Source organism: Malus sylvestris, chromosome 4 (assembly GCF_916048215.2).
Source record: "Malus sylvestris chromosome 4, drMalSylv7.2, whole genome shotgun sequence".
Taxonomy (NCBI): domain Eukaryota; kingdom Viridiplantae; phylum Streptophyta; class Magnoliopsida; order Rosales; family Rosaceae; genus Malus; species Malus sylvestris.
Genome location: NC_062263.1, coordinates 19,347,400 through 19,371,843, shown reverse-complemented (window position 1 = coordinate 19,371,843; position 24,444 = coordinate 19,347,400). Strand labels below are relative to the sequence as shown.

General features: G+C 37.7%; 1 protein-coding gene across 2 annotated transcripts; it reads left to right on the top strand.

Annotated features, from left to right (window-relative positions):
* The first annotated feature begins 11,779 nt into the window (after positions 1–11,779).
* LOC126620183 (uncharacterized) lies at positions 11,780–17,343 on the top strand. 2 transcript variants are annotated; one of them, XM_050288677.1, is made up of 6 exons: positions 12,237–12,309; positions 12,690–12,904; positions 13,057–13,145; positions 13,626–15,602; positions 15,943–16,129; positions 16,593–17,343. In XM_050288677.1, exons 4-6 carry the CDS (start codon positions 13,701–13,703, stop codon positions 17,195–17,197), a joined length of 2,694 nt encoding a protein of 897 aa, XP_050144634.1. In that variant the 5' UTR covers positions 12,237–12,309; positions 12,690–12,904; positions 13,057–13,145; positions 13,626–13,700; the 3' UTR covers positions 17,198–17,343. The 2 variants fall into 2 exon arrangements, with proteins under 2 accessions (XP_050144633.1, XP_050144634.1); XM_050288676.1 differs by lacking the exon at positions 12,690–12,904 and having other exon boundaries at positions 11,780–12,309.
* The last annotated feature ends 7,101 nt before the right edge of the window (positions 17,344–24,444 follow it).

The window sequence follows — 24,444 nt, the reverse complement described above, 5'->3', positions numbered from 1 at the left end:
CTCAAATTTTTTAGAATTAAAGATTCCTCTCTTTGTTTGGTTTGTGTCATTTTACATATAATAAAGATGATACAACCACATTCATCAAAAAAATGGAAATAAAATGTACAAAAAAGAAAAGAAAAAGAAAGATGAATTGCTTATGCCAGCACACAACAATATAAGGCCATCTCCAACCGAATGGGCTATGTTTAGCCCCATCCAGATTATAATCCTACAAGAAATTATTTTTTAATGAACAGTGTCATGCCATATTTATACACCATCTCCAACCGAAGAAGCTATTTTTTAGCCCCTCGATAATTTATTATTTTAAGTTTGTTCTTTAATTTTATTGGTTAATTAAATTAAACTACCATATTAAAATAAGGTTTTAGACATATTTTGAGTGCCACTTGTCGCTAAATGAATAAGTCTCCAGACATATTTTGAGTGCCACTTAAAGATGTGGCCATTTGAAAATTATTGAAAAAAAAAATAAAGGAAAGATTATTGGAAGAGGTAAGAGAGGAGTGTGTGTGAAAAGAGTGTTGAGGTAAATAAAATGTGAAGAATTGAAATAAAATGAGGTAGGATAGTATGGAAGAGTGAAAATGATGTGAGAAATGGTGTAGAAATGTCTTAGTGTTGTAGGCATAATTTACTAAACAATTATGGAGGCCATAGAGAGAGGGAAGGTGCGGCATAGAGAAAAGAGCAGAGAGATGTGTAATTGTGAGGTGTGTTCTATTCCACCCCATTGTGCCTTTATTAATAGTAGTAAGGAAGGTTAATTCCTTACCCTTTAGGATTACAACATTTAATAGGTAATCTACTCCTAATAGGAATATAAGATATATTCCCATATCTACTAGGATTTACACAATCACATTCCTAATTTAATAGGACTGCAACAATCCCCCTTGAGTGTGTAAATACTAAAGTAAATGGCGCATCAGGTCTTTAGTGATGAAGTAAGTATAGTTGATGAAGTCGTTGGCACAATGAGCAAATATGAGTCTCAAATCAACGGAAGAATACATAAAAAGTAAAACTCACAAAACCTCACTATGGTAAAACCCAAGGTGGGAGAAAAACCCATAGTCTAAGGAGAAAAGTGAGAATTTGCATTAAGTCAAAACTATACGTCTTTTGGATGCAAGTAGAAGAGCTCACAAGGGTATGATCAGCCCAGGATGGGTGCCTCGTTAAAACCTAGTTAGGTAGCAAAAACCCAGTGGAAAAAATGCTCCTCATCGTAGGAAAAAAAGAGTACATTAAGATCAAGTAAGTATACTTCAGGATACTCCTCCTGAGTTTGACATAACTTCCAAATGAGAACTACAAGCATTGCATATGAATAGTTAGGCATACCAATTCCTCGGACAAGCTTTTGGAAGGTTGACTTCGGCAGTGACGTTGTGTAGAGGTCAGCAAGGTTGTCTGGGATCGGCTTGCATGACTATAATCTCCTGATGATTCGCTAATGTAGATGTGGACGCAATATGTCTTGGTGTTGACTTCGTTGATGTATCATGGCTTGGTTGGGTTAATACATGCGGCATAGTCTTTATGGATCATCGTTGGGACTCAACGATGGATGAAAATAGCAAGTACTTCGAATATGCTCAACAAGAACTCTTAACCATGTCTCACTTGTGGCGTAGTGAAGTGAGGTGAGTCTTGGAACGATTCAAATATTTCACAACTAAGGTCATATTGTGGATATTCCAAGACTTTGCGATATCTCTAATGGTAAAGACATAACCATTCGAGGATTTTGCCTTGTGTGGGTTTGATAAGTAACCTGGGTCAGCATAACAAACAAGGCAAGCATTATTTCGAGGATTAAGGGGGTTGGATTCGTTGAAATACGTTGGGATTTGCCCTCGTAGTACCTTCAGGGTACGTTTTTAATACTAATTCAGTGGTTATGTGTAGAAGCGGTGCTGTATCTTTACCAAAATCAATGGCTAATGAGATGTCTTGTCTAAATACAATGAGCTAAGTACAACGAAGTGCAAAGTTGAACTTAGATATGGAATTTCGGATTCCATAACCTCTTAAAGGGTCTCATTTGCATATAACGTATGGACGATCAAAGGTATACTCAAAGGTGACATATTCAGGGTGTAGTTCGACTAGTAGACCAAAATACCATCAGAACAATGCTTCAACTTCAAGTCAAGGCATAAACGAGTTTTCCTAAGATCCTTCATGTCAAATTTCATCTTCAGGTGTGAGGTAGTTTTCTCCAGCTTTTTCGGAGTCATAGTGAGATTCATGTTAACGACATAAACTATAACTCTAGCAATTCGGAATAAGACTTCATAGTTTAACATGCAAGGACATGATTCATCCCTGACTGATCAAATAATCACTTAGACGGGTATACCACATCCATTAAATTGTAAGTGAACACCTCAAACAAGTTAAGAAGGTGTTCCGTGGTTTGGAACTATTTGAACCAGTCCATGTAATTCTTCGGGAATTTACATGTAAATCTCCGCATTAATATCCCCATGGAGAAAACACTAACCATATTTCATCATGCTGCTATCAATCACATGACATTTTGAGAGAAACCTTGCGCCATAAGGTGTGCATCATATCGCACTATTTCATTCATCTCATAACGTTTCCTTTCCCACTTGTAACACAATAGGGTTACCTTGGGCAGTGTAGAAACGATAGGTCCAAACACACTTTGGTAAGGAATTTGACCTGGATTGTAATTTCCGTTGTCCAATCAGTTCTACGTTGTCACTTAATTAACGGAACACAGTTTGATATCATCACTTTTCATTTATGTCAGTAGCTACCATATAAGTGAAAACATCATCGATGATAATCTCATTTCAATTCCATTTAGCTCGTCCAAACTAGTATACTGGACCAAGAACTTTAAGTCTCAGGAGAAATCCGGATTAATCTCATGAGATGGAAATGATTTGAGACAACAATCGAGTTTAGATTGTGCCATGTCTTCCTCTTCTAAGGAAGTGAATCCTATGAATCGAGTGATCTGGTGTGCTCCAAGCAAATACAGATTGATTGCCTATCTGCCGGTGTACCGGACCGTCCAACGGGGGTATCCAAACTGTCCAACAGGGGTGACACACCCTCTAGTGATGTTGACTTGACGTCCGTTAAGTACGTCTATCCTTGCCAGCATGTTTGTAGCTGGTATATGATCTCGTCACTTTAGCTAGATCACAGGAATGCGTTTGGAACAACATTTTGAAAGCTAGAATTCATTGCACTTACTTATCATACATGTGAGGTACGGGGATTGAGATAAGACATAGTGGGTAACGTCCATGTAAATTTGCGCTGTTCTGTGTTGATGTTCTTATCTCCCTTTAATGGCAGGAAGACTGTCTCATTAAAATGACAACTCACAAATGAGCAGTAAAAAGATCACATGCAAGGGCTTTAAGAGAGCTAGTGTGAATGAGAATCATGATTGACAAAAGATACACATCCTTCTTTGAGGACCCATAGCGGTAAGTTGCGGAGGCGCAACTTAGCACATGGAAAGCACACCTAAATGCTTAAATACGAAAATTGTCAGGTTCGTACCTAGTAACCAACTGTAACGTCATATAAGTTGGGTGGCAATGGGCCTTAAGGCGGACCAACATAGCTACGTACAAGATTGCATAGCCCTAGGCAGAAACCGAAAACTTGGTACGTTTACCAAAATCCGGGCGATCATTTAATTTTTGCTTTATGATCACTAGGCAAGGCTATTTGGGGTGAACATGGGAATTCGATGTTCAATTATAAACCCAAAATACATGCAATACTTTATCGAAAATCTTCATTGTAAACTCTTTGGCATTATCCAGTCTCCCAGATCTTATGGGATAAGGGTGGTGAACCTTTAATCGGCCAGGAGGTTTAGCAGCAATGTGTGTGGACAAACATGTGACCAGTTTGTCAATTCATCAACCAAAACTATAAGTATTTATATGGTCCGCATTTTGGCTGGATTAGTCCACATATATTCCCTTGAATCCACTGTGAAAAGGGTGATTTTGTATCTTTGCGAGAAATGATATAGAAAATCAATTTCTCTAATAAGCAGGCTTGGCAAAGTGTCTTTGTAGGCACAAAATCCTTACTTCGGGTAATGAGATGCGTCGTAGCATCATTGTTCGACCTAAATGTCCTAAAAGGTCGTGTTAAAGCAAGTAAACTGCTCAATCACCTGGCTCCATGCCGGCCACATGTGGTGTATTCCCAGTTGGGAGACAACCCATTGACCCCAAATCAATGCTTCCGGCTTATTTTTGGAGGTGGTGCAAAGATATTTCACTCTATTTTCTTCAGTGATTTCATTTATGATCATTGTCATCTCAAATATCCTTAAAAACTCAACGTCAAGGAGAATTTAAGGTCCCTTAAATGGTGATTCGGTACCATTCAGACAACGAGGAGCGTGCCAATGCTCTTAATCAAGTTGGATAGACATGAAGTCGTTGTTAGAGATGTGATTTAGGTGTAAAGTTAGTGTGCGTAGTACACATTCATCTAGACAACTAACTTTCCCACATTCTTACCTAATCACGTGTTTAATTGAATCGGTCACATGTATTAAGAAACATGATTCAATTAACTCATATTCACGTCCAAGAACATGGAAAAGTGTTCACAAAGTAAATGGTTTACTAAGGGGATTCGGCCAACAAGGCCATCCATGCCAAAACTCTGCTCTTCCAACTGTGTTTGGTGGAGCAAAATTAGTCTCACATATTGACTACTAGAATGGTACATCTTAACAACATTGGTAGGGGCACGAATAGGTGTATAAACAATGATCTATTCCATCGATATGGAAGTAGATGTTGCAGGGTTGAGGTTTGAGAATATTATCCCTTATTCTTGAAGTTTTAGGTCTTAGGTACCAAGGATCACACTTCGAGCATGATGCCACACTTTGGCAGGCCTAATTCTACCATATGTTCGTGGTAGTAATCAAATCTAAGAATTTGGTAAACTTCTGCTTTCTATACTTGTTGCTTCAGGAACAACTTAGAAACAAGGAAGAACGAGAAAAGTAATCTCTAGTCAAAATTCAATCGGATTTATAAACTTTAGAATTGTACTCATTCATGGACATAATCATGGTGTGCTTCAGGCAATGTTTTTCATGATTAGACGGTCCATAGGAGTAAGCCAAAGAGCCAGGAAATCCTTGTTCGGGAGGTAATTCCGTTTGTAATGCTTTGGGCATAAGTCTTTGAATGAAGATCATGGCGGAGGCTTATTTAGCTCTTCCATGCCATTGTTGGCATCATTGGTTTCTTAGCTTCTTGATAGTCAAGTGGAGATTCATGTCTTGTACCCTCCACATAAAGTGGTTTCTATTAGAAACATCCAAATTAGGAAAATCAAACTTGTGATGGTTTGACAATCCACTAAATTGGAGGGAACAAGATTGTGATTGGTGCTTATGGGAATGAATCATCCATAAACATCAAGGTTAGAACATTCGAGTTCTAAGACATGGTTTTCATGAAAAACGTCAGGTTTTCATGGGTGTATTGTTTTATGAAAACTTCGAGTTTCAAAGGCACTAAATTTGAAACTACAGGTTCAATTTAGTTTATGAACGTTTAGTTCATAAAAGAGAGGTTCCTGCAAGAACACAGAATGCAATATGCTGATTTAAATGCAGTGGATTTGGGTTGCTTCAGGAACTCAAGTGTGAGCGTTTCGGGACTACGAAAGCGAGTTAACGGTTTAAAGTATAAAAATAAATTATTGAATCGCTAATGTCCAAAAGTGATCTTCAGGTCAATAATTTTGGATTCATTATCAGATTAATGAACTGCAAGTCACTTTTAATTAATTCAATAGATTGGACCATACATGGTCGATTGTAGAAGCTAAATAATATTTAAATAATATTATTGGATCGAAAAATAGCATAACCCAAAAAAGGCTGGGTGCCATGAGCAAAAAAAAAAACTCTGGTTGGTTGCTAGAAGCAGCCTGCGGGTCTAGGGGGTAAGCCCAAAGGCTTACGAGAATGGGAGAGAAACCCTAGCCAAAGCTGGGTTTCATGTCTGGGCCAAGATAGGGGCACAGGCAAGTCCAACGAAAGCTGGCCTATGGGTTTGGGCACACGAGGGTAAAGCCCAGCTTTGTGGGCTGGTGCGGGCTGTGGGAAAAATCCTAGCCAACTAGGCTGGATTGGATAGGGGGCTACAGGCCGGGGTAACACAAGGCCCAACAAGCATAGGAGCTTGCTGGCAGGCGGGCCAAGGCAGCATGATTGGGCTCGTAGCTTTAGGCCTTGTCGAGATGAATCCCAGGCCAAAGCCTGGTTGCTGCGAGGGTCAGCTGGCTTTTAGGCCAGCAACCTTGCCAACTGTGGTGGTGCAGTGGTGCAGTGGTGTGCCGCACAATGTCCAATTCCCCCTTCTTTTTTTTTTTTTTCAAAATCCTCTAGGGTTTAGGAGACCCTAAATATGCTTCTAATTTAATTTGATACTTTGACTCACATTTTCCACAAAACAATTTAATTGTGCGATGCATGAAACAAATATATATATATATATATATATATACAAATATATGAACATATACAATATATATATCGGAAGGAAAATATAAACATATGGGGTTCATGCATCATGGGGAATGTTTTCATGCTTCATGGTCGTTTCAAAAATCTTACTTTATTTTAAACATACATGATTGGCAGAAAACAATAAAAACCTTTGAATTTGTAGAAGATTATTCTCGGAAAGCCGAAATAGCATCTCCAATGCGTTATATCATGTTCAGCATAGAAAAATTAAATTGAATCAATAGCATGTAGAGCAATTCAACGAAATAATAAATTAATCACAAAAAGAATGATTAAAACGTAATACTCCCCTGATTGAAGATCAAACTCTCTTGTTAGCGCAGCGTCAAGAGCGTGCTGATAACGTGTTGTAGGCATAATTTATTGAACAATTATGGAGGCCATAGAGAGAGGGAAAGTGCGGCATAGAGAGAAGAACAGAGAGATATGTAATTGTGAGGTGTGTTCTATTCCACCCCATTGTGCTTTTATTTATAGTAGTAAGGAAGGTTAATTTCTTACCCTTTAGGATTAGAACATTTAATAAGTAATCTACTCCTAATAGGAATATAAGATATATTCTCATATCTACTAGGATTTACATAATCACATTTCTAATCTAATAGGACTGCAACACTTAGGTATTTATAGAAAAAAAAAATTAGAATTTTAATTTTTTTTTAATTTCGTCTTTAAAAAAAAAAAATATGCTGAGCTCAACTGAAAGGGTTATCTAGCTGACTAAAGATGGTCAGCCCTCTAGCCATATGGCTGAATTTTGGCCCAGTGGATCCCAAGAATTTTTGGCCCAGACCTTCATTAGAGATGAGTTTTATGTAAAAAATGACTATCCTTTAGCCTATAGTCCTATGACCGATCTGGTTGGAGATGACCTAAGTATATAAGCCTCTATGTTAGAAAAAATTTATTTGTTAAAATAAATGATGTGCCACTCAGTACTACAGTCTGGTGATATTTCTTTTTACTTGAAAGTGAGAGGTCTTAGGTTCGAATCTCGTAGATGACGAATTTGATATCAAATTAGGTTGCCCATTGTGTGGCTTACCTGAGCTTTCCCTCCCCTTAATGTAAAAATATTGATGTACTAAAAAAAATGATGTAAATTCAGGTTTGGCGGAATATTCAATATCAGAGTGTGATACATTAGGGTTGGGCACGGGCCGGGTCGGGCCTAAATTTGGAGGAACCTGGCCCTACCCGTTTTAATATGTAACGGGCCGGGCTAGGCCGGGTAGAAGGATTTTGATTTTAGGAACCAGACCTAACTTGGCCCGTTTGAAACGTACCGGTTCGGGATGGGTCCACGGGTCCGATTACTTTTTTTTTCCTTTGTTTTTTTTTCGGTTTTGGAACGGCGCCAATCTGAATGTTATGAAATGCATTTGATCCCCATTTCAGAAAACCAAACCGTTCTTTGTTTCGCTGGAACTCAAGTTTCATATTTGTCTGCACCGCATTTTCTGATCTTGCAACATCTACTTGAAAGCGATCAATGACAAGATCTACTGGGACCTACATTCATTAGAAGCCAACATTGATACCCTTTGAAACAGTTAAAAGAAAAAATAAAATGGCATGCGTGTAATGCAACCGGAAAGACAATCAAGTTATTATAAACAAGAAATGCCAATGTTAAGCAACAATGCACGCATTTTTGTAGCTCACCAATGGGTTAATCTTGTTAGAATCCCCCTTTAGATTGTTCATGGCATCACACATACAAGCTAGATCAAAATCAACGACAGTTGGTACTCTAGTAAAGTCTTGAGAACCAGATAAACAACACATTGATAATCCACGTAACGCTAAACTGCGATAACTTCAAATTTCAAGACTGACAATCCACACACTGATTTACCTGAAGCAGGACTTCAGCTGGTGGATAGTGACTGTACCCATTTAGCGATAAAGATCCGAGCTTTCGGTTTCGATTCAATTTGAACTCGGGCTGACGATTCGAGAAAGTGAAGTGAAGGAGGAAGGGGAAACACTTGACAACGTGATATGTGCTACATGCAGCGCAGAGGTATATTCTTGAGGGTTGTTGAGCTTCGGAGGTGGTGATGGAGGTGAAGCCGACGACTCCGAGTCTGAGTCCGACGACGAGTCTCCGTACGAGGCAATTGGGGCCTCCATTCCAGTGACACTGTGACGGAGTTGAAAAGGAAAGAGATGGAGTGAGAGCGAAAGAGAGGGATAGAGATTAGAGAGGCAGCTGAGACTTGAGAGAGTGATGATTCTGGAACTTGGCTTGGACTCGGGTAGACCTAGGTAGAAATTAATGGTTGAGATTGAATGATAGGTTATCATTCAATCTCAGCCATCCATTATAATTTGAAACGGGTCGGTCAGGGTACCCGTTTTTCTAAGTATTTGGACCCGGCCCGCCCCGACGCGCCCCGTTTGTTTTCTAAAATATTAAGAACCGGCCCGTACCCGTCCCAAACCGTGATTACCCGCTCCGACCCGCGGTTTCTATACCCGTTTGCCCACCCTTATGATACATATTTAAATATTTTTATCAAGTTAGTTTGACAATAACATGGTATTTTTCCACGAGTGCTTCTAATAAACCTTACACTCACCCAACTGTACAAAATTATTTTGTTAAAATTAATGTTCCAAATCCCAAAAATCTGCAATCTTCAAAATATCATATGTACACAAAAGGCTAAAAGGCCTTTAAAAAGTACTATCGTGGATTGGTCTTTTATTTTATTTTAATTTTTTTAAAGCAAATATCATATGTACATCTAAGAAATTCAAGTGTTTTTACCCTCATGAAAGCGTGTCACTTTATACTAGTCCTTGCATTTTTTTTTATTTGTAAACAAGTATAATATTGAACTTAAAAATTATTATGATGTCGTACGGTATAGTTTTTTTTATTTTTATTTTTTATTTTTTAATATATTAGTAAGTGAGACGTGTTAAGTTCAATTTTTATAAATGACGAGTTCGATAACTATAAATTATGGTAAGTCTAATGTGCGGCTTAGCCAAAACACTAATCTCTTTAGTGTAAATAATATTGTTGTATTATAAATAAAATAAGAGTACAATGCTAGCAACTAGTACAACAATCTATTCATGTTGTTCTTCATGTTACAATGCTCAAGTAATACAACATGAAAAAATATGCACAACTCATCTCAATTGCAAAAACCATCCATACAAAGATCAAACATGATACTAAATATGAATAAAACATTTCCCAGTGATCAATCCCCACAATAGGGCAAGATTTATTCATTTATGAGTTTTACTTTATATTATAGAGATCATATACTATGAATGAGTTGATATGATTTAAGATATGGAAGCAATGTCCTAAACTAAGTTAGGGAGGGGGACTTGTATTCCACAATCACTTTGTCCTCCAATAAAGTTCCTAGCTATTTGGAAAGTCAAATGAATATTGACTTTCTGAAAATGCTGATGTATATCGCATTAAGGTTAGCATGGTCTTGTGCTATGCATGTTGGTTATGTGGTGTATATACAGGTGCTTGTATGTTGAACAAGTTCACTGAACACTGACTACCCAAGAATCTTAAACGTATGGATGATAACCTCATGTCAAACATTACAAAGCTTCATGTTATAGTATGCACATAGTTCTCAAACATAAGGCCTCATAGGTATCTTATACTTCTAAATATGAACTTTGATTTTACTTCAAATCCCTCATTGCTTCATAGGGCTCGATAGTTTGATACATGGGTTCATATGTATAAGTATGAAGATACATGAAGCACATTTAGAAATCTATCGCATTATGGCAACTGTTTAATAGAAGGAAATATCCCTCGAAGCCACTAGATCCATCACAGAAATCTCTGGCCCCAAGTAAATTGATCAAGTTATGTTTGTAAGAATTGTTTCAACATGAGATGCATTACAGGGGATCATAGATATCTATATGTGATTTGACATTATTCAATATCACATAAATCTTGATCGCTAATACCGGGATGATACAAGATATGTTGTTGTGGTGTAAGTATACCAAATTTCAGTCATTTTTAGGTTGACAAATTGATCTTTTAAGTACAAAGTAAGAGAAGTGAATCAAATTTTAGCCATTTTCGATCCTGACAAATTGATCTTTTTAGGTAAGTAGAGAGACATGTTTTTAGAAAAGTAGATTTGGTTATTGCCATTTTTGACGCCGACAAAATTGATCATTTAGGCACGTACAAAGTTATGTTGTTGTCAGAGAAGTGAATGAAATTTTAGCCTTTTTCGACGCAAACAAATAGATCATTTTAGGTAAGTAGAGAGAAACACTGTCGTTAGAGAAGTAGATTTGGTTTTTGCCATTTTCGACGCCGACAAAATTGTATCATTTAGGCAAGTACAATGATACGTTGTTTTCAGAGAAGTGAATCAAATTTTAGCCATCTTCGAACTCGACAAATTGATCTTTTAGGAAAGTAGAGAGATTTGCTGTTGTTGGAGAAGTAGATCAAATGGTTGCCATTTTCGATGTTGACAAATTAATCATTTGGACAAATACAAAGATGTGTTGTTGCAAAATAGACCAAATTTTAGTAAATTTCAATGCTAACAGTTTGATCATTCAGGCAAGTTGAGAGATGCAACGTTGTTGGAGATTATTTTTGGTCACGATGTTGACAATTTGGTCACTTAGGTAAGTATAGATCTCTTAGTTGAGTAGACTCAATTTTGGCCACTTTTGAGGACGACGGATCAATGTCAGAAAGGTAGCAAATTTTGGCTATTTCAGGGGCTACAAATCAAGATCTGAGCAAGTTTATAGCTACTTGTAAATAAGTTGTCATCCAAACGACAAATATGATCCGATCAGCTCAAACGTCTATATTACCGATTCATACTAATATTAATAACCCTAAGCCAATTGTAAATATGCAAATCCAAACCACCCGAAAATGCTCTCTCCTAACCCTAACCACTCCCAATTTTCTCCATCAAAGGTAAGATGCACCATGAAATTGTGAAAAAAACCCAAGCAAACAAAGAGTGAAGCCAAGAGGCCACGAAACAGGACAGTGACGTGGCCACATCCCAGGAACGACACCTGGAAAATGGGCAGAGTCATAGTCTGTTTCGCCTCACACCATCCTTACTGTAGTCCATCCACAGTCACACACGCTCAACTTGCCCGCGCAGAGCCTCAGCCCCTCCTGTCAGTATATCGGTATTTGAAAGTTCAAAAATCCCAAAACAAAACAAAACCCCAAAACGAACTTTCTCCCTTCCTCCCTCTCTCTCTCCCCCCCTCTCCCTCTCCCCTCTCTTTCTGTCTCCTCACTTTCTCTCTCTTCACACCCACCACCACACTCCCAGTCACCCCACTCTCTCTCTCTGTCTAGCAGTTCTCAGTAACGGACGCCTCTTTATTACTCTCTCTCTCCGTTTTCTGCTGCTTTCTCTCACTTTCTCTTTCCGTTCAAGATCTGTTTTTTTTTTCTTGATTCTCTCTTCAGAACATGGGGAGCTGAAATTTGGGGTTTTTTTTTTCCTTTTTTTCTCTCTGTAATTTTCTCGGAACATTCGCGTCGCGTGTGTCGCTGCGGAGTTTCCGATCTCCGTTTCTTCCGCTTTTAGTTTTGTTAAATTTTCAATTTTTGGGTTTTTAATGTGTGAAAATGGAGAACTTGCGGCCTCGGAGGTCTAAGGTGACCAGTATTGCTGATAGGAGCTCCGACGGAGGACGATTCACCTCCGCTGAGCGAGCTTACAGAGGTCTGGTTTTTTTTTTTTTTTCTGAATTTCGAAACTTTTTTATTTTTCGGGGTTTTAGTTTTGTGGTTTGTCTGAATTTCTGACCCTGTTTGGTTGCCGAGAAAAATGAAAGAATTGTGGAAGAGAAAATTTCAGATTTTGGCTGAAAGTAGTTATTTTTCTCCGGTGTTCCGAAAACAGAACGATTAAGCTAAATTATTCAGCTCACTTGAAGAAAATTACAAAATTCTGAACTTAGTAACTGGTTTTTATTGTTCTCAAAGTTTTTTCTATCAAATTATCCACTAAGGATAACAATTTATTTTCAATTGGCAGCTCTAATTTTAATTGAGTAATTTTTTTGTTTTTGTTTATTTTACACTAATGCTTATGCAATGCAGGTTAATTTTGGGGTTGTATCTGTAAATTTGGTAAAGTTTGTGACTTTTTCTGTAGTGGTTTTGCCATGATTTGCTTTGTTTCCACTGGAATGATGAGACATAATTCAATTGCTTCTTTTTGATGAGTCAAAGGGAACAATTGAAGCTTCCTCTGTTTTCTGCATGCTATTTTCCAGACATTGATTGCCATGTTTCCTTTACTTTTGATTGAAAGGGTACAGTTGAAATTTCATCTACTTTACTGGGTTGGATTCTAATTCATTTGGTGATTTCTAATCACTTGCAAAATTTTATGGAGTGTATACTTCTCAATTTGTCCATGCTTTGAAATGTTGATCCTGTTGTTGTTTGGGGGTTTTGTTTTCAGGAAACAGGCAGGTTCAGAAACAGAAACACATTCCGAAATTGGCCTCTGATTCGAGTTCTTGCAGTAGTGGCTCTACTGGTGAAGATTCGGTAATCTCTTTTTCTACTCACTAGTTGTGTGTAAGCCCTTCATAACATTGCACTTTAGAGAAAGAACAATTTGAAGCCAATAGTTAAGAAAAATAAACCCAATTGACTTGATGATGGGGGAAGGATTTCATTTGGATGGGGACTTTTCTTTTTCTCCAATTGAGGTAGTGAAGTGTTTTTCTATAAAACTTAGAGTTCTCGGGAGCAGCCTCTCCATAAATGGGGGTAAGGGTAGCCGACATTCACCTCTCCCAGACCTTGCGTAAAGCGGGAGCCTTGTGTACTGGAAACGACCTTTTTGTTTTTTTTGTTTGTTTTGTCAGTTCATTTTATATCTGGAGCAGAGTAGATTCCGCCTTCTTTGTTTTTTTCTAGATTTTCCCCTCCTTCGGATATATGTTGGCATTGAAAATAATGACATGTCAGAAAATAATTACAATGTGACATGCATGATGAAATGTGCCAATTTTGTCGTTGCAGTTCCCCTTTGAATTGGGCTGGAGATCTTCACAGCAAGCTGTTGGAACTCCAATAAAGAAGTTATTAGCTGAGGAGATGGTGAGAGAAATTGAACCCAGAAGGAGATCACCAAGCGTAATTGCCAAATTGATGGGTCTTGATGGGCTGCCACCTCAGCAGCCTGCTCATAGACAACCGAAAGGCATTTCGGAGAATTATTTTCAGAAGTCAAGATCGGAAGAGACAGAGCACAGAAACAGTATGTCTTATGAACGCCGCTCTTCCAGGAAGAACTCAAGGGTGCAGCAAGAATTCAAGGATGTGTTTGAAGTTTATGAAACTTCAAAGGGTTACTCATCACGAGGAACTGCTAACCCAAAGCTCAGTGATGCTGAAATGGCTTTTGTTCGACAGAAGTTCATGGATGCAAAACGCCTTTCAACTGATGAGAGGCTACAGGATTCAAAGGAATTCCATGATGCGCTTGAGGTGCTGGAATCTAACAAGGATCTTCTATTGAAATTCCTTCAGCAACCAGACTCATTGTTTGCTAAACATCTGCATGATCTGCACGGTGTTCCTCAATCCCGTTGTGGTCGCATAGCATCTATGAAGTCATCAGAAGCTCAGAAGTATGAAAACATTGACCTTGGCTTCACATCAGCGAGAGAGCGGAAGCATCGCTCTGAATCTCCGCAGAAGCATCGTGATTCTTTTCCTAGCCACTCTGACAGTAGACATGCTGGTCATAATCCTCCTAAATCATCTCTAAGCCGACCGGAAGTGAAAATTGAATCTGCCATTCATCCTACAAGGATAGTTGTTCTGAAACCAAACCTTGGGAAGGTGCTGAATGCTACCAAAACATCACCTTGTTCTCCTCATGCTTCTATGTTAGATGGAAGCAAACACTCTGAATTTCTGAGCATTAGAGATAGGGAGGCAGAATCACGGGGAAGGAAAAATGTCCAAGATAATGATGGGCATCTGAGGCACAAGTCCAGAGAATCTAGAGAAGTTGCCAAGGAAATCACAAGGAAAATGAGGAATAAATTTAGCAGTAATTCTGTGCGTCTTTCCTCCTCTGGTTTGAAAGGATATGCTGGTGATGAGAGTTGTTGTAGCATGTCTGAGAATGAGTCTGCAACTGAGTCAGAGGTGATGTCGGTGTCTTCCAGGCATTCATTTCACATAAGTAACCACTCCAGGCCTTCATCGTCGTGCTCTACTGAATCATCCGTGAGTAGAGAGGCTAAGAAGAGGCTCTCGGAGAGGTGGAAGATGACTCGCAAGTCCCAAGAAGTGGGACCCGTTAGCAGGGGCAGCACACTTGGTGAAATGCTTGCTGTCCCAGACAAGGAAACGCGAGCTGCTAATTTGAATGCCATGATTGGCGAGGCAGGATTCAGAGATACGTTTTCTACTGAAGATGCACCTGCACGGTGGGGTGGACCTCTGGGTATCAGCAGTAGGGATGGTTGGAAGGATGGATGCATCAATAGTTTATCAAGATCAAAATCTCTTCCTTCTTCATCTACTGCGTTTGCAAGTTTTAAAACAAGTATGTGGTGTGAAACTGTACATGATGACAAGTATCTGATGCCAAAGGAGAGAGTCCTGCACGAAAGACACTGCACAGTAACTGGTCATCTTGATCTTAGAGAAGGTGGCCATAAACTGTCTAGATCTAGCAACAAAATTTCTTATTCGTCTCACTCCTTAAGTAGGGAAGCTATTGACATTTCACCTGAAACTCATACTACTGAGAATAAAGATAGAACTGACTTTGAAGAGAACAATCAACCCCAGCAGAATGTTGCAGTCTTTGAGTCACCGCCTCGTAATGCTATGGATAAAAGTCCAGTTTCTGCAAATTTGATGGATGGGGATGCATCCATGCCTTGTGAAAGTCCCGATGTGTTACTTCCAGAATTATCATCTCATATGTCAGTAGAAGGTGATTATTCTGGTAGTCACCAAGATAACCTAATTCCCCAGGTGCGTGTTTAATTTTTCTGCTGGGCTTTTACTTGTGCAGTATGATATTATCAGTGCTGCAATGATATAGAATTATTGGAGGCCTATTTCTGTAGATATTTCAGGAACTGATTCTTAAAAAATCTTATATAATTTCATCTTTGATGCTCCTGAAAACATGTGTATGTTGCATATTACTCGTTGTCGGATGTTCACTATTTTATCACCATTTATACCAACAAGTGTATGCGTCATACTTTATATGTACGTCGCATCTGAAATTCCTTCCCTGCTCGGTTGAAAGCAGGGCTTTGTATTAAACATTAAAAATTTTCTCTCAAATATTCCATTAAATTTCCAGGAACCATCAATCAGGCCCCCTGATGAACAGGCAGTCCCCTCTAACCATTCCGTGCCTGGAATCGAATCTCCTGCAAGCTCCAAGGAGGCTGAGCAGCCCAGTCCGGTTTCAGTTCTGGAAGTTCCTTTTACTGATGATGTGTCATCTAGTTCTGAATGCTTTGAGAGTGTCAGTGCTGACCTTCAAGGTAATTGCCAGGCCATTTATTTTGATTATTATTTCTTTTGTTTCTAGTGTCAGTTTCCCTATGAATATGTAGGTGCTACAAAAAGCTATTGCCTTCTTCCAGTATCCATAGAATATGTTGGTGCTAATTCGTATCTAGATTATTGTGATGAAGCCTTGATAGTAAGATGATACATGCTAGCCAAGTAAAATGTTGCTATGTTTATATCAATACATCGTGTGCGAGAAGTCAGTTGATTTTTATTTTTTATAATGATTACTCATAAAGCACGCAATTTCAAGTGTAGGTGTTTGGTAAGGATACGCTTTAGTCATTGATGGGAGTTAATTTTTGTTTGAACTGAATCCGTGTTGAGTTTGCTTACAAATATGATTTACTTTTCCTACTGTGTTGTGCATTCCTTTATTTAATTGGCCTATTCCTTTTGTTTGCTTTAGTTTTCATCTTTTTGTTTGGTTTCTAGGGCTTCGGATGCAGCTTCAGCTACTCAAGTTGGAATCAAAACCCCACATGGAAGTCTCGAGTGATGAAGACGGTGATGGATCTACAGCGTGTTCAGATGCAAGAGGGCTTTGCAAAGATGAAGAGAGCTGGGAATCTGTATACTTGGCCGATATTTTAACTGAATCTGGTTTAAACAATGCTGGTCCGGCTACCTTCTTGGCAATATGTCACACTCCAGAATCTCCTATGAGTCCTTTACTATTCGAAGAACTGGAGAAGAAGTACTACGGTCAGACTTCTTGGCCAAAGCCCGAGAGAAAGTTACTGTTTGACCGAGTAAATTCAGGGCTCCTGGAGATTTTTGAGCAATTCACTGATCCACACCCATGGGCGAGGCCTGCGAACAAAAGAATTGGTCCCAAGTGGATTAATACAAGTTCACTTGAAGAGGATCTTCGCAAGTTTCTAGCAAGCCAAGAAGAGAATGCGAGTGAGGACAATCTAGAGAACGAGCTGCAACGTGACTCGCTGTGGATGGATTTTGGAGATGAAATAGACGTAATAGGTGGGGAAGTAGAGAGGAAGTTGATAGATGAGCTAGTAGCAGAGGTAGTGGTTATGTAGTGTAGAAGGCCAAGAATTTCAACTGAAGTTTTTCTTCTGTTCGTTTTTTTGGTCGACGAGTTTAAATAGAATATGTAAATGACGACTTGAAATTGTAGTTTCATGAGAAGATGAATAAATGGGATGGTCTTTGTTAGAGAAAAAAATTGTTGGTGGGTATGACTATAGGGGTAGAAAAGAATGCTCATCGACTACATAATTACCTTTTTTTTTATTTATTTATTTCTCCATATCACAATGGGGTCAATTACAACTGTTTATCGAATTTGCTATATATTCATGTGAGTCGAATTTGATATTTATTTATATACTCATGTGACACTTAAACACTCAGTGCTAACTAATGTGAGCAGCTATACCAGCGAAAGCAAAAACCCTGTGTTGTATTTCCCGCTGGCCACCATAATTTATTGTTGTCATTTGTAGTGATGTTGTCGATTGATGATGTGAATTGGGCGGAAAATTAAAGGCCAATTCATTATAATCTTTTCTCATATACGCCGTAATTCAAGTGAGTTGAAACGTGTACGAATAAACTAAAGGGTAGTTAGTCTTAATATTTTTTATACGCCGCAAATTCAAGTGAGTCGAATCTAGTACAAATAAATTAAAAGCTAGTTGGTCGTATCATTTCCTCCTATCCTTCCATAAGTTGTATATAGTTGGTGAAATTCCAAAGTTGCTAAACCTCAAAAGGAAAATTTTTTAATGGATTCATATGAATATACACACCAAATACAACAGAATACAAATTGATATACCACAAATCTAACATGGATTCAACGTGCTAATAAATAGCAAAAAACCATATAAGGAAAATAAATCTCTTATATGAGCACAACAACATAGCATAACTTTCGTTCAGAAACAGCAAAAACAAAGAGAGAGAGAAAGAGAAGCATTATCATGGGACTATCACTATCCTACCAAAACTTTTCATGGCTGGCCTTGCTCCTTTTGCTATCCCTAGGCTTTGCCTCTTCCTTCTCAGATGGCACCAAAGTGAAGCATAATCAGTTGCTCGGAAGATGGGCTATACCTAGACACATCCTATCGAACGGCTTTCCAATCCCACCATCTGGTCCTAGCAAGGGTAACCCTCTACTTGATCCATTTCCACCAACTTTTGGTGAATTATCAAAAGGCTCTCCAGTTCAACCATCTGATGCAGGAGCTACAGAGCATGGAGTTGGAGTGAGTCAAAACCGTTTTCCCAAAATATCATCGGGAGAATTCCATTTTGTTATGAAGCCAAAGGGTACAATAATCCCACCATCTGCTCCTGGTAAAAGACATAATGCAGCTCCACCTGAGACATAAGTACCAGACAATTAAACTTTTTTATGCTACTACCATTTTGTAGCATAAAATATTATGTTGGATGTTTGAGATATTATCAATAAAATGAATGCATATATTTTAGCTGCTCTGATATATATGACTGCACTAACAGCACTAAAATGAATGCATCAGTTTTAGAATATCTGATATATATGAATGCACTCTGTGCCCACATATAGTTATTTATTTATTTTTTTCAACTCACTAAAGAAAATTGTTAATGGAAGATGCAAAATGTCTTGAAATGTGTATTTTATGTTTTTGGTTGGCTGGAAAACTCTCATATGGAGATATATAAAATATCCATTTTGGCTGGAAAATGTAAACAAAAAACCTAAAGTTATATCTTGCTTTTACATCATTTGGTGCGGATTGATAGGGCGATATTATACTATATATTTTTCCTTATTCTTAGTTATAATTTATTGGTTATTTTGTGAGAATTTTGATACTTTGTTATATATTTTCGATGTAGAACATTCGACTTCCTCTGGAGCAAAGAGTATTCAAACAGATGAATTTTGGAGTGATTCCAATTGGAGGATGTTCGTGTGCCTTTCAAGATGATTGTGTCAAAATTACAGATTTTTCTACCAAGCCGTTTGACCGTGGTGATGAAATTAAGGTCCAGCGGGCAACTTTTCCTGATTGACGTTTCTGAACGTTTTGGGTATTTTGGAGGTCAAGCTGACATATTTTGAGGAAGATTTCTTCTGAGGATTTGTAGGTAACATCTTCAGCTTTCAAAAGAGATCTTTTGAGACCACATTGGAGTTGATTTGATTGGTCAAAAGACTAATTTTCTGACAACTCCGAATTCTAGTTCAAATAGGAAACCTTTTATTTTCTGTTTTATCATTTAATTATGTTTCCTAGTTTTATTCTAAGACCTTTTCAAGGTAGGGTTTTATTTTCTAGTAGTATAAATAAGACTTTTTAGCCATTAGAAGAGGGGAGAACGCACACACTATTTGGAGAATTGTTTTTGACAATTCAAGTTCATTTTCAAGGTGTTTTCTATCCATGTTTTTATTAATATTTTGTTTTATGGTTGTTCGTAACTAGTTTTGTTTGCTAGGGCGATGCTTTTAGCCTTAGCATGGATATGTAGTTTTTATTTAACTGTTTATGATATTATGCATGCATGCTTTGAATTATTAATCACTATGCTTTAAACCGTCTCTATATCTTAATGCTTGGCTACCATTAGGATGTTTAGATATGTAATCAGATGCAATTCGATCAGAATACTACCGGGGAATTGAGTATTGCTTCTTGTGATTAATATTTGTAATTTCACTTAGGATGAATACCACATCTTAGGGGTTGCATGGTTTTTCAAAGGGTTTTCACAAAGCGTAAGCGTAATGAGTTATGCATGTTTATATTTGATTTGAATACCATAGACGGATTGCATGTTTGATATACGTTTTAGCTTGAATACCACGAGTAGAATATGCATTAGGAAAACCTAACCTTCAAAGTTACATGGGTAATTTATAAGTAATTGGTAAATCTACATAGGATTGTTAAAGGGATGGTGGAACCCTAGGCTTTTACAATTTGGTTTTCAAAACGTTTTCCTTTGTTTTATTTACTTTGCTAATTTCTTTAATCGTTTTAATTTAAATTTCGTTTTTAATATTCTAGGTTATTAAATCACCTTTTTTCTAAACTTTGTTTTCAAATAATTAATTAAGATTTGATTTCAAAATAAAGTATTCATTCAATCCCGGCGGAAAACGACCTTGCTTGAGCTGCTATACTACGACAACCTTGTACTCTTGCAAATATTTTTAAGTGTTTTTATCCCTACTTTTGCAGGTGGTAAAAATCCCTATCACGGATCTTGCCAGTCGAAGAGAAATGAAATTGGATTCTAAATTTGCATCTTTGCTATTGTCGTAGAACTCCTATTTACACCTTCCAAAAATTTAATAAAATGGTAAGTAATATAATTTGTGCATCTCAAATTTGTTTCGTCACATTGAAGATGCTCTAAAATATTATGTGTACAAAATGAGGTGGGTAAAGACGTATGTGTGGCTAACAGTGTAGGTGAAAGGCATACTCACCCCCTTAGCCACTGATAAAGTTTTCACTCACCACATTCTTTATAACTAATACTAGTGGTTATTATCCAATTTTCTTGCAGTGAAATCATATGGCTCCATTTCAATTTCTCCTTTTTAAATTTGGCCTTTATTATGTTCTTGTATATCCAGACCTAAACCTATGCTATAAAATATCATACTATGGATCCTATAAAATCACTGATTCATACGATAATGCTCTCGTTTTAGGGAATTCAACAATCATGTTCTAGTGGCATACAGTAATTGTGTGAGCTCACCTGTTTGAGGTCCAATCAATAAAATGAATGCATCAGTTCAGGCATCTTGGTTTCGTTTTCTCTTTGGCCTGGAAAAACAAAGGGAAACTATTAATATTCAAAATCGGGTATCTTGATTAATAATATTCAAACTCACTATCATGATTAATAATATTTGAAGAGAAGTATTATCACTAGGGATGGGCAATGGTTATGCGGGCGGGTAACCGCGGTTAATTTACCCATAACCGTTTATGCTCATACCCGCATAACCGTTTACTCGTTGGGTAATTGCCTAAACGGTTATACCCATACCCATAACCGTTTATAAACGGTTAACCATACCCATAACCGCATACCCATTTAACCGTAACCGTTTAATACCCGTTTATCCATTTATCTTTTATAATCCGTTTATCTTTTTTTTTTACCATTACCCTTTTTTCACCCGTCTACATGTTTTTTAACAACTTGAAAATTAAAAAAAAAATTGTCATAATTTTTTTTTTGACAATTAAACACTGTTATAGGCATAATTTTTTTTTTGACAATTAAACACCGTTATAGGTACATTCATCATACATTTTCCATATTTTAATTTTTGAAGTCCTTATACCATTCCAATAATTGAAATAATAGTTTACGGACAATATTTTTAACTGTTACCAATGAAGGTAAATATAATATTTGCTAAGTATTATTGGGTTACAAAAATTGTTTAGAAGACATTTCTGTCAATTTCACGGTTACCCGCAAGGAATTTAAATTAATTTGACCAATTCCTTGATGATGAGAATCATCATTCCTGTAGTAGTGTTATTGAGAGAATGACCAATGAATTCCTTGCTAATTTATTGGGTGCTAAGTATTATTGGATCGAGAAAATGGTTTGTGTTAGTTTTACATATATAAAATAAATGGGTAAACGGTTACCCGTTTATAACCGTGGTTAATATCCATAACCGCCCATTTAAATTTCGCGGGTAAACGGTTATACCCATAACCGTTTATTTATCTAAACGGTTACCCATAACCGTAACCATTTAATTTAAATGGGCGGGTAACAGCGGTTACCTATAACCAATGGGTATTTGCCCATCCCTAATCATTACTCGTACTTTGGAGTGTATGTATACGCGATATAAAGTGCAACGTTGTTTAATTTTGGTAGTATGTTGTTGACGCAGCAGAAATATAAATATATAATAAAATATATATCAATAGAAGTATGAAGTGAAGTGAAGTGATGTTTTAGGGATTTGGATCCTCTCTTGAGTTAATGGAGAGGACCCTCCTAACCAAACATTATGGGTCGTTGGATTTTCATCTAACGACTATAGTTATTATAACTTTAAAGGGACCTCCCTGTTTGTAGCCATTGGATGAAAATCCAACGGCCCACAATGCTTGGTCAGGAGGATCATCTCCATTGGCTTAGGAGAGGATCCAAATCCATGTTTTAGTAGGATTTGATGATTTATATACTAGTTTTCGGGTTAAAATGAACACTTATACACGTGGCTTGCTCTACATCGTTTAGTGTTAGCAGTCCTACATCGGTGGGGGTAAAGAAAAAGAATGACTTTAAATAGGATTACTCCACATTAATTAATACTGAGGCATTTTGTGGTAAAACCCTACATCTGATGGATTTGATGGTAAAGTTGGGGACAATATCAATGTTGTTAGAGTGGGGCTCCCGGGCTTGTTGATCTAAAAAAAAAGTTGGGGACAATAGCGGTGTCACTAAAGTGGGGCTCCCCTGGGCCCGTCGATCTAAAAAAAAATAATTCAACATGGTATCAGAGTCCACGGTTACGGGCCCGTGCAAGCCAACGTGGTTGTCACCATAAAGTTTGGGCTTGGAAACAGCTTGGACTCTTAACATAAAACCGGCCTTTAAGTTCTTAAGAGTTATTTTCTGAAAAGATTGAAAACAAGTTTGGACTCTATATGGAGTCGATCTCTGAGTTTCAATTGCCAATGTGTGGACCTCCACGTGTGAACCACTAAATGGGGTTACATGTGAGAGGGTGTGTTAATAGTCCCACATCGGTGGGGGTAAAGAAAAGTAATGACTTTAAATAGGATTATCCCACTTTAACCAATACCGATGTCTTTTGTGATAAAACCTCACACCTAATGGATTGGGCAGGGGGCAGTATCAGTGTCATTAAAGTAAGGATCCTGGACCATTGATCTAAAAGAAAAAAAAAAAAAATTTCAACACCAAGTGGATTAATAAAAGTGCACTTGAAGATGTTCTGCGCAAGTTGCTAGCAAGCCAAGAAGAGAATGCGATTGAGGACAATCTGGAGAAAGAGCTGCAACGGGACTCGCTGTGGATGGATTTTGGAGATGAAATAGACGTAATAGGTAGGGAAGTAGAGAGGAAGTTGAAAGATGAGCTAGTAGAAGAGGTAGTGGTAGTGGTTATGTAGTGTAGAAGGCCAAGAATTTCACCTGAAGTTTTTCGTCTGTTCGTTTTTTTTGTCGACAAGTTTAAATAGAATATGTAATGAAGACTTGAAATTGTAGTTTCATGAGAAGATGAATAAATGGGATGGCTGGTATCGAGTTTCTATAGATCCATGTGAGTCGAATCTAATACTATTGCAATCAAATAAGACTACTTATAGCCGGAGACTTGCAGGTCCTTGCCTTGCCACTGCTTGAGTGGTAGCTCTCACTCGAAACTCCTGTGACATGTGAACGCTCAGCACAAACTAATGTGAACTGCTATACCAATGAAAGCAAAAACACTATGCCGTATTTACCGCTGGCCACCAGAATTTAATATTGTGATTTGAAGTGATGTTGTCGATTGATGATATGAATTTGACAGGAAAAATAAAAACTAATTCATTATAATATTTTTATTTATACGCCGCAATTCAAGTGAGTTGAAGCTTGTACCTATAAACTAAAGGCTAGTTAGTTATATTATTTCTTATACGCCACAAATTCAAGTGAGTCGAATCTGGTACAAATAAATTAAAAGCTAGTTGGTTGCAATATTTCCTCCAATCCTTCCATAAGTTGTATATGGTTGGTGAAATTCCATAGTTGGTAAACTTCAAAAGGGAAATTTTTTTATTGCCTTCATATGAATATATAGACCAAATACAACATAACACAAATTTATATACCACAAATCTAACATGGATTCAACGTGCTCATAAATAGCAAAAAAACCGTATAAGTCACAACAATATAGCATAACTTTCACTCAGAAACAGCAAAAACAAAGAGAAAGAAAGAGAAGCATATCATGGGAGTCTCACTGGCCTTGCTCCTTTTGCTAGCCTTAGGCTTTGCCTCTTCGTCCTCAGACGGCACCAAAGATAAGCACAATCAGTTGCTTGGAAGATGGGCTATACCTAGACACATCCTATCGAACGGCTTACCAATCCCACCATCTGGTCCTAGCAAGGGTTACCCTCCACCTGATCCATTTCCATCAAGTTTTGGTGAAATATCAAAAGAACCTCCAGTTCAACCATCTGGTGCAGCAGCTACAGAGCATGGAGTTGGAGTGAGTCAAACCCCTTTTCCCAAAATATCATCGGGAGAA

Coding starts and splice junctions, on each gene's coding strand:
- LOC126620183 (XM_050288676.1), top strand. CDS start 12,213: ATGGAGAACTTGCGGCCTCGGAGGTCTAAGGTGACCAGTATTGCTGAT. Junction 12,310..13,056: donor CGCTGAGCGAGCTTACAGAG/GTCTGGTTTTTT, acceptor TTTTGTTTTCAG/GAAACAGGCAGGTTCAGAAA. Junction 16,130..16,592: donor TGTCAGTGCTGACCTTCAAG/GTAATTGCCAGG, acceptor TTTGGTTTCTAG/GGCTTCGGATGCAGCTTCAG.